The 14,009-nt window shown below is 28.4% G+C and overlaps 4 protein-coding genes across 21 annotated transcripts; 2 read left to right on the top strand and 2 right to left on the bottom strand.

Moving 5' to 3' along the window:
• Positions 1-11: 11 nt before the first annotated feature.
• On the top strand, positions 12-1,735 carry LOC122536261 (NADH dehydrogenase [ubiquinone] 1 alpha subcomplex assembly factor 2). Of its 2 annotated transcripts, XM_043668488.1 has the most exons (4): positions 12-99; positions 254-406; positions 725-1,012; positions 1,097-1,735. In XM_043668488.1, exon 4 carries the CDS (start codon positions 1,102-1,104, stop codon positions 1,555-1,557), a length of 456 nt encoding a protein of 151 aa, XP_043524423.1. In that variant the 5' UTR covers positions 12-99; positions 254-406; positions 725-1,012; positions 1,097-1,101; the 3' UTR covers positions 1,558-1,735. The 2 variants fall into 2 exon arrangements, with proteins under 2 accessions (XP_043524423.1, XP_043524422.1); XM_043668487.1 differs by lacking the exon at positions 12-99 and having other exon boundaries at positions 247-406.
• LOC122536258 (poly(U)-binding-splicing factor half pint) lies at positions 1,621-9,504 on the bottom strand. 14 transcript variants are annotated; one of them, XM_043668476.1, is made up of 12 exons: positions 9,340-9,467; positions 8,784-8,838; positions 8,273-8,466; positions 7,672-7,735; positions 6,716-7,560; positions 6,314-6,474; positions 4,837-4,895; positions 4,032-4,308; positions 3,082-3,568; positions 2,789-3,000; positions 2,323-2,716; positions 1,621-2,253 (listed from the first exon to the last, which is right to left on the bottom strand). In XM_043668476.1, exons 5-12 carry the CDS (start codon positions 6,846-6,848, stop codon positions 2,144-2,146), a joined length of 1,833 nt encoding a protein of 610 aa, XP_043524411.1. In that variant the 5' UTR covers positions 6,849-7,560; positions 7,672-7,735; positions 8,273-8,466; positions 8,784-8,838; positions 9,340-9,467; the 3' UTR covers positions 1,621-2,143. The 14 variants fall into 14 exon arrangements, with proteins under 14 accessions (XP_043524411.1, XP_043524417.1, XP_043524410.1 ...); XM_043668482.1 differs by having other exon boundaries at positions 6,716-6,781; positions 6,856-7,735; positions 8,287-8,466; XM_043668475.1 differs by having other exon boundaries at positions 8,287-8,466.
• Positions 9,505-9,639: 135 nt separating this feature from the next.
• Positions 9,640-11,466, top strand: LOC122536260 (SET and MYND domain-containing protein 5). Of its 2 annotated transcripts, none has more exons than XM_043668485.1 (5): positions 9,640-9,793; positions 9,945-10,237; positions 10,314-10,629; positions 10,700-10,877; positions 10,964-11,466. In XM_043668485.1, the coding sequence occupies exons 1-5, from the start codon at positions 9,749-9,751 to the stop codon at positions 11,290-11,292; spliced, it is 1,161 nt and encodes a 386-aa protein (XP_043524420.1). In that variant the 5' UTR covers positions 9,640-9,748; the 3' UTR covers positions 11,293-11,466. The 2 variants fall into 2 exon arrangements, with proteins under 2 accessions (XP_043524420.1, XP_043524421.1); XM_043668486.1 differs by having other exon boundaries at positions 9,704-9,803.
• Positions 11,467-11,970: 504 nt separating this feature from the next.
• Positions 11,971-13,998, bottom strand: LOC122536242. 3 transcript variants are annotated; one of them, XM_043668444.1, is made up of 6 exons: positions 13,686-13,998; positions 13,270-13,457; positions 13,124-13,181; positions 12,586-13,051; positions 12,338-12,505; positions 11,971-12,230 (listed from the first exon to the last, which is right to left on the bottom strand). In XM_043668444.1, the coding sequence occupies exons 1-6, from the start codon at positions 13,816-13,818 to the stop codon at positions 12,092-12,094; spliced, it is 1,152 nt and encodes a 383-aa protein (XP_043524379.1). In that variant the 5' UTR covers positions 13,819-13,998; the 3' UTR covers positions 11,971-12,091. The 3 variants fall into 3 exon arrangements, with proteins under 3 accessions (XP_043524379.1, XP_043524381.1, XP_043524382.1); XM_043668446.1 differs by having other exon boundaries at positions 13,719-13,998; XM_043668447.1 differs by having other exon boundaries at positions 11,972-12,230; positions 13,544-13,803.
• Positions 13,999-14,009: the final 11 nt, after the last annotated feature.

Here is a 14,009-nt window from a genome sequence, read left to right as displayed (position 1 = left end):
CCTAAATGATAGTCGATGTATATATGTGTGTGTATGTGTGTTTCCCAAAGTCAATTCCAGTTTTATGGAGTTAATAACGATAAAATTTACGATTTGTCTGTAAGCACGAAAAGTTTATTTTTACATGTATATTTTAAAATTCTGGTACAAACGTTTAGTTTTCTTTTACAACAATAAAACTTTTAAATCAACAGTCTCTCATAAGATTGTTTTGCACGCGTGAAAATTAAGCACTCGTTATATTGAATTACAGAATTGATTTTGCGACACGTCATCGCAGTTGCGGAAGCCTTCTGAATACATAATCTTATTAAATGTTGTGAAACAAACTTGTTTTACAACAGCAGAAAACGTAAAATCGTTTATTTACGATGTATATTTGGAAATAAAATTCTTCTTGTAAATGGTAATTATTAGTTATATTGCCTTTAATATTCAGAGATAATTTTGTATAAATGAAATTCTACAAAATATGAGAAAATTAAGTACATTCGGAATATAAATGAAAATATATCTGTTAACGTATAATTTCATTAATATTTAAGTAAAACGTTATTTCCCCGTTTTAATAATTTATTTTATAAATATTATTGTGTTGAGACGTAATATAAAGTGAATAAATTTAATAATTTTAAATACTATTATTATCCAAAAACAAATCTTTCTTTCGAAGTTGCTATTAGATTAAGAATAAATAACTCAAATACAATATGTAAATTTTCAGATTCAAGACTACCAACATAACGCAAAAATATCAGTTTACACTGTTCTTACTATGTACGTGCATTGCGTGCAGTAATCGGTATAACCTATTTCTATTATTTAATTAAATACTTATTCGTACTTATTTCCATGTACATTTGAACACGTGAGAAATATCCTCTCATATTTAATTCTTCATACTAAAAAACATTTTTGCGCATATAAATGTGATATAGTATAACTAATATACATTTTTAATTATCTACTGTTTAATCAAAGCTAAATTTGAACCCTATTTATAATTATTTAGGTAAGGATACTGATAAAAATTGAGAATATAAATATTTAATTCAGTTATTTGTTAATTATTACGATTGAATTTTTATATGTAAAGTTGAAATGTCTGGAAAAGAACGAAGTTTGTTGAAAATTATTTTTAAAAATTTTGTTGCAACACTTAAACCAACCCGACATAAGCTAATTGGCGAAGATTATTTTGGTACAAAGTATTACGAAATTGAAAGACCAAATTCCACAAGAAAATATCAACCTAGATATTTTGTACCTGTGAATGAAGATGATCATTCGCAAGAAGTGCCTGTAGAATGGCAAGCATGGTTAAGATATCGTAGAAAAGATCCGCCAACGAAAGAAGAAATAGAGGAAAATTACAAATTACAAATGCTTAAAAAACAAAATGCTGCAGAAATAGAAGCAAAATATTCAAATAATAAAACAAAAGAGGTAAAATTAACTAGCGAGGGAGAATATAAACCATTTCCATCTTATGATGATTATATAAATCAAGACTATGAAGTAAAATATAATAAAAAAAATAATACAAAAGCAAAATAAATGTAAATAAATGTAAATAAAATATATGTGCTTTCAGTATGTTAAAATTAATGACATATCTAGTAAATATGTACAAACTTTATTATAACGTACACTTGTATTATGACATAATTTTAATTTTTTAATGTATATTGTATATTATTTGTATATAGTCTATGAATAAAACAATTCATTAATATCCTATATCTTTTCTGCACACTTATATTCTGCAAATTATCAATTAAATTTTTCTGAACAGAAATAACAGTATTGCTACTGAATTTAAATAAAATGTTTTAAACATAAGTGTTGATAATAGTGATTCATTGAGCAAGACTATCCAATAATTTTCAATTTATATTTTGAAATAATCTTTTAAAATATCATTCTACTGGATATTGATGATAGTTTCGATTGATCTAATTTTAAGTCTAGACAAAAATTAAAAAGAAGCTAAACTTCTTAATCAGAAGATAGACTATAATTATCGAAGTTTGATAAGACAGTATTTCCGGTGTAGACACATGGAACATCACTCAACGATAAGTATAAATTCTTTTGTTCAAAAGTAACTGACGGAATTCAACAGATTATTAGTATTTTATAATCAACCAGAAAAGTCACTATTATCAAATAAAGCTTGATCATATAATTCTCCTTTTACTAATCGTCCACCGAAATAACGACCATTCAAAGAATCTCTTGCACGTTCCGCTTCTAAAATGATAATTTAATATTAGTATCAAACGTTATATCAACATCAAACGTTTACCATTACAAACTTACCACTCATTTGAGAAAATTCAACAAAAATTTTTACAATAACTTCTGCATCTTCGTCATCTTCAGATTGTCGTTCATTATATATAATAACTCTTTCTACAACTCCAAATTTAGAACATTCATCTTGAATTTCTTCTTGTAAACTTTCATCTACATCTTCCGGAGCTACCATATTTCGTAAAATAACAACTCGAGATTCAACTTTGCGCATAAGCTTTTGCATAACAAGATGACGCGCACTTTGTCCTTTGATCGACATATTTTCTTGTTGTTGCAATGTTTGCGGTTCTGTCTCCTCTAACAATTTTTTCTGTAATTCTTCCTGCTGTTTTTGATGAGCCGCTTGTTCTTGTGCCCGTCTCATAATATCAGAATTTGTTGTAGTTGTAACAGGTATCTAGCAACATTTCAAATAATTTGATTATTTAACTATTTAAAGCATGAATATAAAAAAAAAAAATGAACTTACGACTGGAGTTCCTACTATTGTAGGCGCTACAACAGCTGGAGGAGGTATAACAACTGGCTGCCCAGGTATCGGCTGAATTATCGCAGGAGGTCGAGTCAAAGTTTGTGGTATAGCGATACCAGGCGGAGGTATAACAGGTGCTACGGTTGCTATAGTCGGTGGTGCCATCATTGTTGCAGGGGCAATACTGGGCCTTACTATACCTGGTAAAGCTATGTATACCAAAGTCATTCACAATTATCTTGAAGAAAATTTTCAATTCAAAAATTCCAACAATAACTTTTAAATCATACCTTGATTCAAAATTGGTGGAGCAGCTGCTCCAAGTTTGGTCAAACCAAGAGCAACTGCATTACTAGCTACAGCATCCATCGCTTGGATTTTTGCAGTTGCAGCTGCAGCTGCAACTGCAGCAGCAGTGGGCATCATACTAGTTCCACTTGGCGGACCCATGAGAGCATTTGGTGGTGTAATAGCTCTCCCCACTCGTAAGTATTGTCCGCCCAAGTCAAATAAATTCATTGATGCAATAGCCTCTAACGCAGCTTGCATTGTTTCATATTCGATAAAACCGTAACCTTTATGTCGATGGGGTGAACTGCCTTGTGCCAATTTACAATATGTAATCGGACCAAATGCCTCAAATACGGATTTAATATCATCTTCAGTTAAATCTTGATGAATCGACGCAATGTAAATCCGATTATAGTGTTTACTCTCTTCGGTAATTTCATCTATAACAGATTGGGCTTGAGGCATATTCGACGGACGCCCCACAACCTGAAGAAAAATAAAAGTTCATGACTAATACTTTCGATTATTAAAAAAAAAATATTTGTAACGAATCTGTCAAATATTAATATTTTAATTACAAACAAAAATATAGATAAACAATGGATTAGGTTCAGGAACTCTATTTTTTGTTTGAACACAACTTTAGTGCAATAATAATACATTTACTAATCTCAAAATATTAATCCTCGTACAAATAAATTTTTTTCTTCTAGAATAAATAAGAATAGAAGTCACTAAAATTTCAATAAAAATGGTACTATTATAAAATTATAATATAATAGTATTACTATAAGAAATTTTTAGATCTACAATAAAAAAAAAAATAACGAAATTGTTAGAGTTTAAGAGTTTAACAAAATTTTTTTGACCGAAGTGCATTTTATAAATATAATGCAATTCAATCAAAAGGAATTTCAAATTGGATAAGGCTAAATAAAAATTTGCCGACCTCCGGCGGGATGATAGGATTGCTGGGGGACAGGAAATTCGTTATATAGGTACGTCCCGCTACCTTGATGTTACGTCCACCAATCATGACACCATTCATTTGTTCCAAAGCAAGTTGTGCTGCTTCAGGTATCTCATATTCGACGAATGCAAATCCTTTGTGCTTCTGTGTGACTGGATCCCAAGACATGTTGATTGATTTTATAGGACCAAAAGGCAAGAAAGCTTGCCTAATCGTATCCTCTTTTAATTCAAAACTGATGCTGCCCACATATACCCTGTCATATAGGAATTTTATTTTAGATGATAGTCGCCCTCCGTTATATTAATCCGAGATATTACTGTTCAATACCTATTTCATTAACGTGCTCAATTTTATCCTATCATAATCAAATAAAAAAAAAAGCATAACAAATTTTTTCCAAAAGAATGTATAAGAATAGAAACATTTGCTGTAAATACAACAATTTGAAATTGTATAGAAATATATCATCAATTACAACTATAATATGATTTTACTAAATAAAAATTTATTCGAAAACTTGACACAGTAATTTAGGACAGTAATTGAAAGGAATATAGATAAAATTCATAATATTATACTACAATTATTTAATTTCGATTCTTAACAGCAGAGAGAAAGTGTATATAATTATTCTAAGTAATCAAAATTTAGCAAAATCCAATGTAAATGACGAATAAAAGTTTTTATCGTGTACAGAATTAAGGTTGAAAAAATATCTTTTACTTAAAACGATGAGTATCGAGGACAAAATTTGGAGGGCTAAGACAAAGAACAAACAAACCTGCACATGAGGGCGAGAGCCTGCTGTCTCTGCACCTGATTCCGTTGACTAGCCATTTGCTGTAACACAAAGGACCATAGGCCTTCTATTGATATCCCTCCCCCTTACATACACCATGTCTCGTTCATTTCAAAAATCCCCCAAGCTCTTTTACCATTCCACCTTCGTTGCTCAATTACTCTTACCTTAATATTACAAAGCTTCAAAAATTTATTTGAAATAATTTTTTTATAGCTTCTTAAGGAATTACATGTAATTTCTTTTAAATAAGTGATGTATGAATTTGAAGTTAATCAATAATACTTATACATAGATTAAAAATTATATTGTATAAAATAACAGTACAAAGTAGATTGTATCGATCAAAAACAAGTTTGTATCCTTATGCTGAATATGCACCCAGAACACGTTGTTAAAAATATTATTGTTTTTTAATCTAAAATTCAAAATTAAATTGAAAGTAATTATATTTTCATAATAAATATATTAAATAATACTAAATGTTTAAATATAATGTTTTTAATAAAGTAAAATCAAAAAATAATCCAAATTTTTAACATCGCATTCCAAATATAAATCAATATCTCTGCAACAAAAAAGAAAAGAGTAGTTGAGCTCGAAAGTATATACTGATTATTATTTTCAAATCATCCAGAGATTCATGCACAAAAACTTGTCCTCCTTCGCGCTGGTACAGCTCTGCTCCCGCCGACTACTATTATCTCAAGATATCTAACCTTCGCTTACAGTAGTAACTCAGGGAAACGTTTAGGAGTGTTTGATCATAAGGCGGTTTCGTATCGTTTCTGTCTTGACTTGGTTGACACTAACCTGCACATTAGCAATAAAACTTGCTGCCGCAGGACCAACTTATTCTTCTGCAGGGAGAAAAAATCAACCAATCAGAGTTAGGTTCCAGTGTTCGTTTTTTTTAAATTTCTGTTATATTTTTTGACTTTACTCGCTCGTCATAACGAACACAGGTTAATATATTTAGAATTAAATTAAATATTACTCGGCGGGGCGAGCTAAATTGCAAGGACATACATCAGCTTAAAACGTTATAGACAAATTTTTCTCAATTTCTGTTATGTAACTGGCAAAGAGCTAAGTAGAGGAAAAATGTAAATCTTTTAACAAATAATATTTTTTGAGACAAAAAAGAACCCCATAATTTTAATATATCATTTCATAAATGTATACATTAATTCCATTGTTCATTCGCATAAACAATCATCATTTAATTAAATAATAATAAAAATTAAACAAAACATTATTTCATAATATAAATGTTGATTGTTTCATTAATTCTTTTCATATTAATTTTTCTTCATATTGAACATATTCATTATTCTAATTCAAACACATTTACAGTAGCAGACAACAGATGTTTCCAATATAAGAATCAATGAATGTACAATAGAATGCAAAATGTATTAGGCGAGTAAAGTTTGTTATCATCATGTTAAAAAATTACCTGTTGTTGATGCGCGAGAGTCTGCTTCATTAGAACCATTTTGATGCTCTGCTCCATTGCATATTTTTTTGCTCTATTTACTGTATCCTGTTGTTCTGATGTAATTTTTGGAAGACCCGCACCTAGAATGCCAGGTAATGTAAGATATTTAGCTCCAGGTCCTGTAACAAAATAGATATTATATGTAAAATAAAATATGCTTCATCAATACATGTTTTAAAAAAATAATATTCTATCAGATCTTATCAGCTATTTGTCCATTAAATTATTATCAACTCTCAATATAACTTCAATTGGAGCAGCAAATTTTAATTGTCACAATTATTTTATGTACATCATATATAAATATTAAATTATTTTAATAATTTAAAATAAGAAACTATATATTATACTATTACATACCAGCAACAACTTGTTTAATCTGATTAAGATCATATATAGGGCCTGGCAAGAACTCTGATGCATTTCCTACGAAAAAAGTTGGCATTAGACAATAATGAAACATAATACATATTACATTTAGTACTTCCACCATCACATACTCGTACAAACTTCTTGAAAAATATTATCCAACTTTTACTTTTTGCTTTGTGATGATAGGGATACCAGAACAGTTTATGGTTTCATAAGACATACAGATTTGATTTCTTAATTTTTAGTCTTATTATTCATTAAAATTAAACAGAATTTGAATTATATATATGACTAATATTCAATTCAAGAATATTTAATATTTGGTGCACAAGTATACTGTAAAATTTTATATAGTACAAGTTTTAAACATCTCTATAATCTTCAATATGGATAGAAAGTGAAAGAAATGACTTAAAACGAGACGGAAAAAGTAACGATGTCGTACAGCAATTCCCACTGCGGTAGAATCGTCCTCCAAACTGTAAGTTCAAAGAAATTAAAACAATCAAGAACAGTAACGTTATTCTTGTATATAAAGTAATATATGTACATAATTATATGTATATACTCGTTTAAATATAACATATACATGTAAATACATTTCTTTTTCTTTCATGTCATTAAAATAAAAACATTTTTATGTTTTGAAAGAGGAATAATGTCAAAATTGCACTAAAACAATAGCAAAATTTAAGAGAAATCACCGCAATTAATCAATTAATAGTGTTTTCACATCTAAATTTCATTACTGTTTACACTATCAGCCCCAAAAAAAGACTACCAATAATTAGATTAGGTTTCGTATGATCATAACCAATTTGGTCTGCTAGTCTCTGAAACAGAAATCAGAACACGTTGAAACGTTTCTCTTTCTCTTTTATGACTTTTGCAGTTTCACGAATTAATATTATTAGTTTTGTTCGATCATTTGATTAACAGCTAACCGTGTTCTGGGCTGAGCAATGATGGTTGTGCGCAAACTATCCGAGATTGAGGCGACGCACAAATCTGTAAGCACAAAGCAAAGGAGAATACTCTCAGTGCATTTTCTGCGCCATTTTCTTACAGTTTGCCTTCTCCAACCTACCACGTAATTAACCCTAACATTTTCTGTATAGCAATGGCGATCCTAATTAATAAAAAGATCTAATGCGATCGACCTTCACAAAAATATATTTTGTTTGCGTTGTGCACCCTACTCTAACAACTTTTTCATTTCTTTGCAATAGGTATGTCTCTTCTTTAATAAAAGAACAAATTACCTCATTTTTACATAATAATATAAATTTGACGAATTTTAAGAATATCTTAAAAAAGATATATCGCCATTGCATTTCCTATTTATAAGCCTCTTCCTTTGCATTTTGTATTTAAAAGTTAAATCCGAAATTAAAGACATTACTTGTTCAAATTTTTAAGAGGAAAAAGAAAGACATGAAATTAAAGAAAGACTTAGTCAATATTTTAGATAAAATATACTCAAATAATTATTTTGATTTTAATAAAATAAATTAGAAGCTTATAATTAGGATGAAAGAAAATTACCCTAAAATGCTGACCTATCTAAAATACGCATCACATTTGGTACTCGACAATAGATGCTGTGTCAGTGGGAGTTTGCAAAACTCTGATTTGTTCTGTTCAACGAATGTAGCGTTCTCTTTCTTTGTTTGGCGCACGCTCATGATCACAGCTCAGTCGTAGGCCACAGATTCTGTACTGTCTCTCCGCTGTAACATCTCAGAACAGAAGGACAACCATACATTAGTTTTATTGAGGGCCAACGATCACCTATCACCCTAGCCTACCAAAATATATTCTGAAACTGCAATAGACCACTCAACACTTATAGCTTGCCAGCAGTTTAATAGAAAGCTAGCACTTGATTGTCCTAAGTAAATAATATATGTTTTTCTTCACGATTTCCTTTGCTTAGAAATATATTATGCTTGCTGTTGCTTCTGTGTTCACCGTCTTTTCCAGTTGTACGCTTAATTGTGTAATTTATTAGTGTACATTAGGAATATACATTCATTTGGGAATATTAGCAATGTACCTTCAACTCTAGGTTTCTTGTTTGGAGGTTCCACATTATTCTGAGATGTTGGTGCCTAAAAACATACAAAAGATTTATTTATACAATTAAAGCAAGAAATATACAATAAAAACAAAAGATTACTAATAAAAAAGAACTTTTAAAATATTTATCAATTGAACTACTTTCCTAAGTAGTTCCACTTCCTTCAATAGTATAAGCTTACATAAAATTATGATTATTAGATATAATTATAATCTCCATTGTAATGGAAAAGAACATATTTTACGCAAAAAAATTTCAGAAAAAATATAAACACCTTGAATGAATCTAAAGCAATATAATATTAAAAATAAAACTTAAAGGAAAAAGAGTTAATAATTTTATTTATTTATTTTTAAAGACTGAATGTTGTTTAAATAATGTAAAATATATTGCTATTATGTTTTATTGAGTACTCTGAGTATATTAATCAGAAGTACGTTGGAAGCATTTTACAACCGCCATCATGATCCGAAAAATTTATTACTATGAGAAATTCAATTTTTTGCAGAAATAGTGATAACAATTAGCTTACCATGGCCATTGCTCCGTTCATTATCCTTTGTAATCCAACACGCTAAGACTAACTTCCCTTGGATCTATTTTACCAAGTAAATCTGAACCGAAACGGAACAATTAACTTAATGCAAAAAGATCCGAAGCTTGCCTTCACGGAAGTATCATAAGTACTATATAAGTCAATGATAATTCCACGTTGAATTGTATAATATTTCTTTGAATAAATAATAAAGATATTTCAGTTTCAACTTTAAATAAAAATATTATCACGCCGAAAATACTTTATTGCGAAATATTTTTAGGGCAACTCCTGACTGTGACTTCCACTAATTACTATTTGACTGCAGTAGTATAGTTGTGAAAGACAGATGTGCATTTAAAGGTTAGAAATTAATGTAATTTCTTTATTAAAGAATCAAATTACAATGAGTTCTAATGACTTTCAGATCAGATTAGTCAACAATGAGAAGGTATAATTCAGTATGTGCATAAGTGATCGTTATTTTATATAAAAACTTTTATATAATAGTAAATAAGAGACATATGAAACTTTGTTGCATTTATCAATATATCTAATTATTAATTATTATTAAAGGTGAAATAATTATATATGTTTTACAGGGCAAGGGTCTTTTCGCTATCCATTCATTTAAAGATGGGGACACAATTTTGGAAGAGAAACCTATAATTTGTTGTCAATTCTCATGGAATTTAGAATATGGATATTTAGCTTGTGACAATTGTTTAAAACCCTTAGAAACTGCTGAGGAGAATGTACGTAGATTGACTGGAAATTCAACAATTATTTTACCTCATCCAGAATGCTGCGAAACAAAGAAAGATTCAATTACAGAATGTCTTGAATGTGGCACGAAGTATTGTAGCATTGAATGCCAGAATGATGCTTATTTAAGGTAATATTACAATGTTACAAATTTAATACTAATGTTAATAAAATTGTATAACTGTATGAAATGTTAAAAAATTTAGATATCATAGTACAATATGTTTACACTCAAAAGAAAAGGATGAGTTTCATCCTTTGGTGCAATTAAATGAAACATGGAAGCAAATGCATTATCCACCAGAATCAGCAACAGTGATGCTATTAGTTAAAATGGTAGCTCTTGTTAATCAAGCCAGTGATAAAGAAGAAGTCCTTTCAACTTTCTCTCAATTTTGTCATCGTACAGTTAATGATACACATGAAATTGCACATAAACTTTTAGGAGAAAAATTTATTGGTCAGATTGATGTACTCAGACAAATGATGCAAAAAGCTGTCAATACAGAATTTACAGAACATGTATGTAGTGCAAATATAACTCAAAACATACTGTATGTCGTAAAGTAATTGTTTAAATTTCAATTTGCAGTGGTTTACACCAGAAGGTTTTAAAAGTCTATTAGCTTTAGTAGGTACAAATGGCCAAGGAATTGGAACTAGCGCATTTAGTCGTTGGGTTAAAAATGTATTTGCTTTGGAATTACCAAGAGATGAAAGAATTCAAGTTGATAAATTAATAGAACAAATTTATGATGATATGGAAGAAGGTAAACTCTTGTAGATTTTAATGTGAATTTGAACATGAACTGTAAGAGTATGAATTTTACTTTACTATCATTTTTATCTCTTTTAGCAGTGGCTTTCTTTTTGAATAATGAAGGTTCTGGTCTTTATGTTCTTCAGTCATCAATAAATCATAGTTGCGTACCAAATGCAGTTGTAGAATTTCCTTACTCAAACAATATATTGGTTCTGAAAGCTATACGTGATATTCATCCTGAAGAAGAAATATGCATAAGCTATCTTGATGAATGTTGTTTAGAAAGAAGTAGACATTCTCGACAAAAAGCTTTAAGCTCTTTATACTTATTCCATTGTTATTGTAATAAGTGCTTATCACAAGCTGACGATTTAGATTTGACATCAGAAGATGAATTAGATGATAATGATATGTCCAGCTGAAAACATAAATTTTTATAGTATATATACACATAAATAATTTTTTTAATGTAATAATATATGTCATAATTATTCAATTTACCTGTATTTATATATGTAATTTTATCATTGACTTGTGATATTGCTAATTAGGTACAAATATTAAGTACAAAATTAATACAAATTTTACAAATATAATTCTTTATCTGGTTTCATTTCATTTCTATAGAATTGTCTGTAACAATCAATGTATTTTGTCACAGATAACACAATCATATTTGTTGTAATAACTTATTTAACACAATATCTGACAATATTTCTATATAACTATCCTCTGTGGTAGTAAGACATTTAATATTTAACTTAAATAACGCTTATGTAATTAAAATACATATTATAATTATACATAAAATCGTTTGCTTATAAATCATTATATTGTAATAAAATACTAAATAAATTGTTCTATCATGTACATTGTAATATATACATGAAAATATTATTAGTATGTTAATTTTTACAATTTTTAACAGATTTTTTGTTATACAGTATATTTTTTATATAAACAAGATAAACGCATTTTTGTTAATTAATAAGAATAAAAAGATGTTTCTTCATTTTTAATTATATCAAAATTACATTTCATTATATTTAACAATTATTTTGAAATACAAAAATTTGAAACACTTAATATTAAAAACAGTAACAGTATAAATTATTTTACATTTTTACATATCACAATACTTTGTGTTAAATTTGTCTCTTATATAATTAATATAACAAGCAAGCTTTGCCTGCTTTAGTTTTATATGTTAAATATTAATTATTAATCACTTTTAAGTGTTAATTCATTTTTTCCTAATATCATTAAATTTGATATATAATGAGGCACAGGTGTAACAAGTATACGTCGTTCTATTAATTTTGATAAAAATGCGGCAATATTTTGACTACGAAATTCCCACCTGAAATAAATTTAATTTAATTGATAGATAAAAAATTAAAATTCTGTTAAAATTACATATTAAATCATATGTAAGTAATAATCATCGTGATTTCATTTAAAACTTACGTTGCTTGTATGTTTATATTTGGCAATTTTTTTGATATATCTTCATGTGATATAGGTCGAGTAGGCCCATTTACGACAACAACTTCTAAAATAGGAGGATTATCACCAAAGCATGCTCTCGCGTACTTTTTCCGCTGCTTTTGTTGAGTAAAATCTACACCTGTCTTCCTATGGAATGAATGTACGATTACTACTTTTTATAATTTTTAAGTTTTATTTTATTTAACAATTTGTAAAAGAAATATTACTTCCTATCAGGAGTATCATCTTCATATATCAAAGTTTTATTAATATTTTGAGCATTCATTGCCCCTTCTTTTCTTTTCCAACATAATACGCTCAAAGATTTAAGATCTCTACCCATTACTTTTAATCTTTTGACATCTTCATAACCCAAGCTTCTTGTTATTGCATTTAAGATATCAGACGGAATATTTTTTTTTGTAGAAAAGAAATATTTTTGACCCATAAATAAAGCACAAAAGAACATCGTATGTTGAACTTTATTTTTTTTATTTCTTTTTGTTTCTACTAAAGAGACATATGTAATATTATTATGTGTATATATTTTTAAATTAATTTTTATGTTTAATGAATTAAGATTATCTATCATGTTATTTTGAATCTCTCTGTTTATAAGATAATTTGCAGATTTATTAGAGCCTGTTAATGTATAACCATACCACATCTTTTTATTACTGTGCCAACTTATATCTAAAAAATATGAATTTCATTCTAAATCTGTAAAATAAATACAGTGCTGCAAATAAATTTCGTGCGTCTTACCAATTAAATGTAATGACAACAAGCGATCTGTTAAAATCTTTTCTTTAAGTCCTTTTTGCTAAAAAAAAAAAAAAATAAATAAGAAAGATAATATGTAACACAAAAAATAAAATAAATAAGATTATACAGTCGTGCATAAAACTCACAGTAATAATCATTTTAATAACTTGTCCTACATTAGCAGATGTAAAATTTTTATGATGTTTAATTAATTCAGATCTTACATTATCCCATGAAATTTCTGGAAAAATTGGCATTATCGATAACTCTAATTCCTCAAATTTAAATCTTTTAATAATGTTAATTATCTCTTGCTGTACAGATGTAAGCGTTGCTGAAAGATTTAAAAGAAATTATTAACACAATTTTAATCTAACATTTCGAACTAACCTTCTTTTTAATTTATTACGAAATACTAACTGTTCGACATTGTGTACAGGAAAATAAAAAAATTTAATAATAAAATAATTTTAATTCTTAATTTAGCGGCATCAAATCTTTTTTTAATATTGGGAGCCTAACGTCAAATATTTCATACACCAACAACACACGCAGAACTTACTATTTCCCGCCGAAACGGATAGACTATACACACCACGAATGAAGTATAAAATAGATTCAATCTTATTTGATGCATTTTGATATTCTACGTTGGAAACTTGCAAATTTTCCTCTTTAAATATCATTCGCAACATGTTATTCACGGGGCATTGACGATGATAGCCAATTTTAGTGTAATAATTAATTAAATCATTGGCTGAAATCAGTTTAAGAATTTTGATTATTTTACTTTGTTTTTGCTACTTTTAGCTTTTCCCGAAAACAGTGTGTCTGACTCATCTGAGATAACACTAAATTCTTATGATGTAAAATCTATGCTATAGTT

The sequence above is a fragment of the Frieseomelitta varia genome, unplaced genomic scaffold, assembly GCF_011392965.1.
Source record: "Frieseomelitta varia isolate USP_RPSP 00005682 unplaced genomic scaffold, Fvar_1.2 scaffold_816, whole genome shotgun sequence".
NCBI lineage: Eukaryota > Metazoa > Arthropoda > Insecta > Hymenoptera > Apidae > Frieseomelitta > Frieseomelitta varia.
This window is presented reverse-complemented; position numbering and strand designations above follow the sequence as displayed.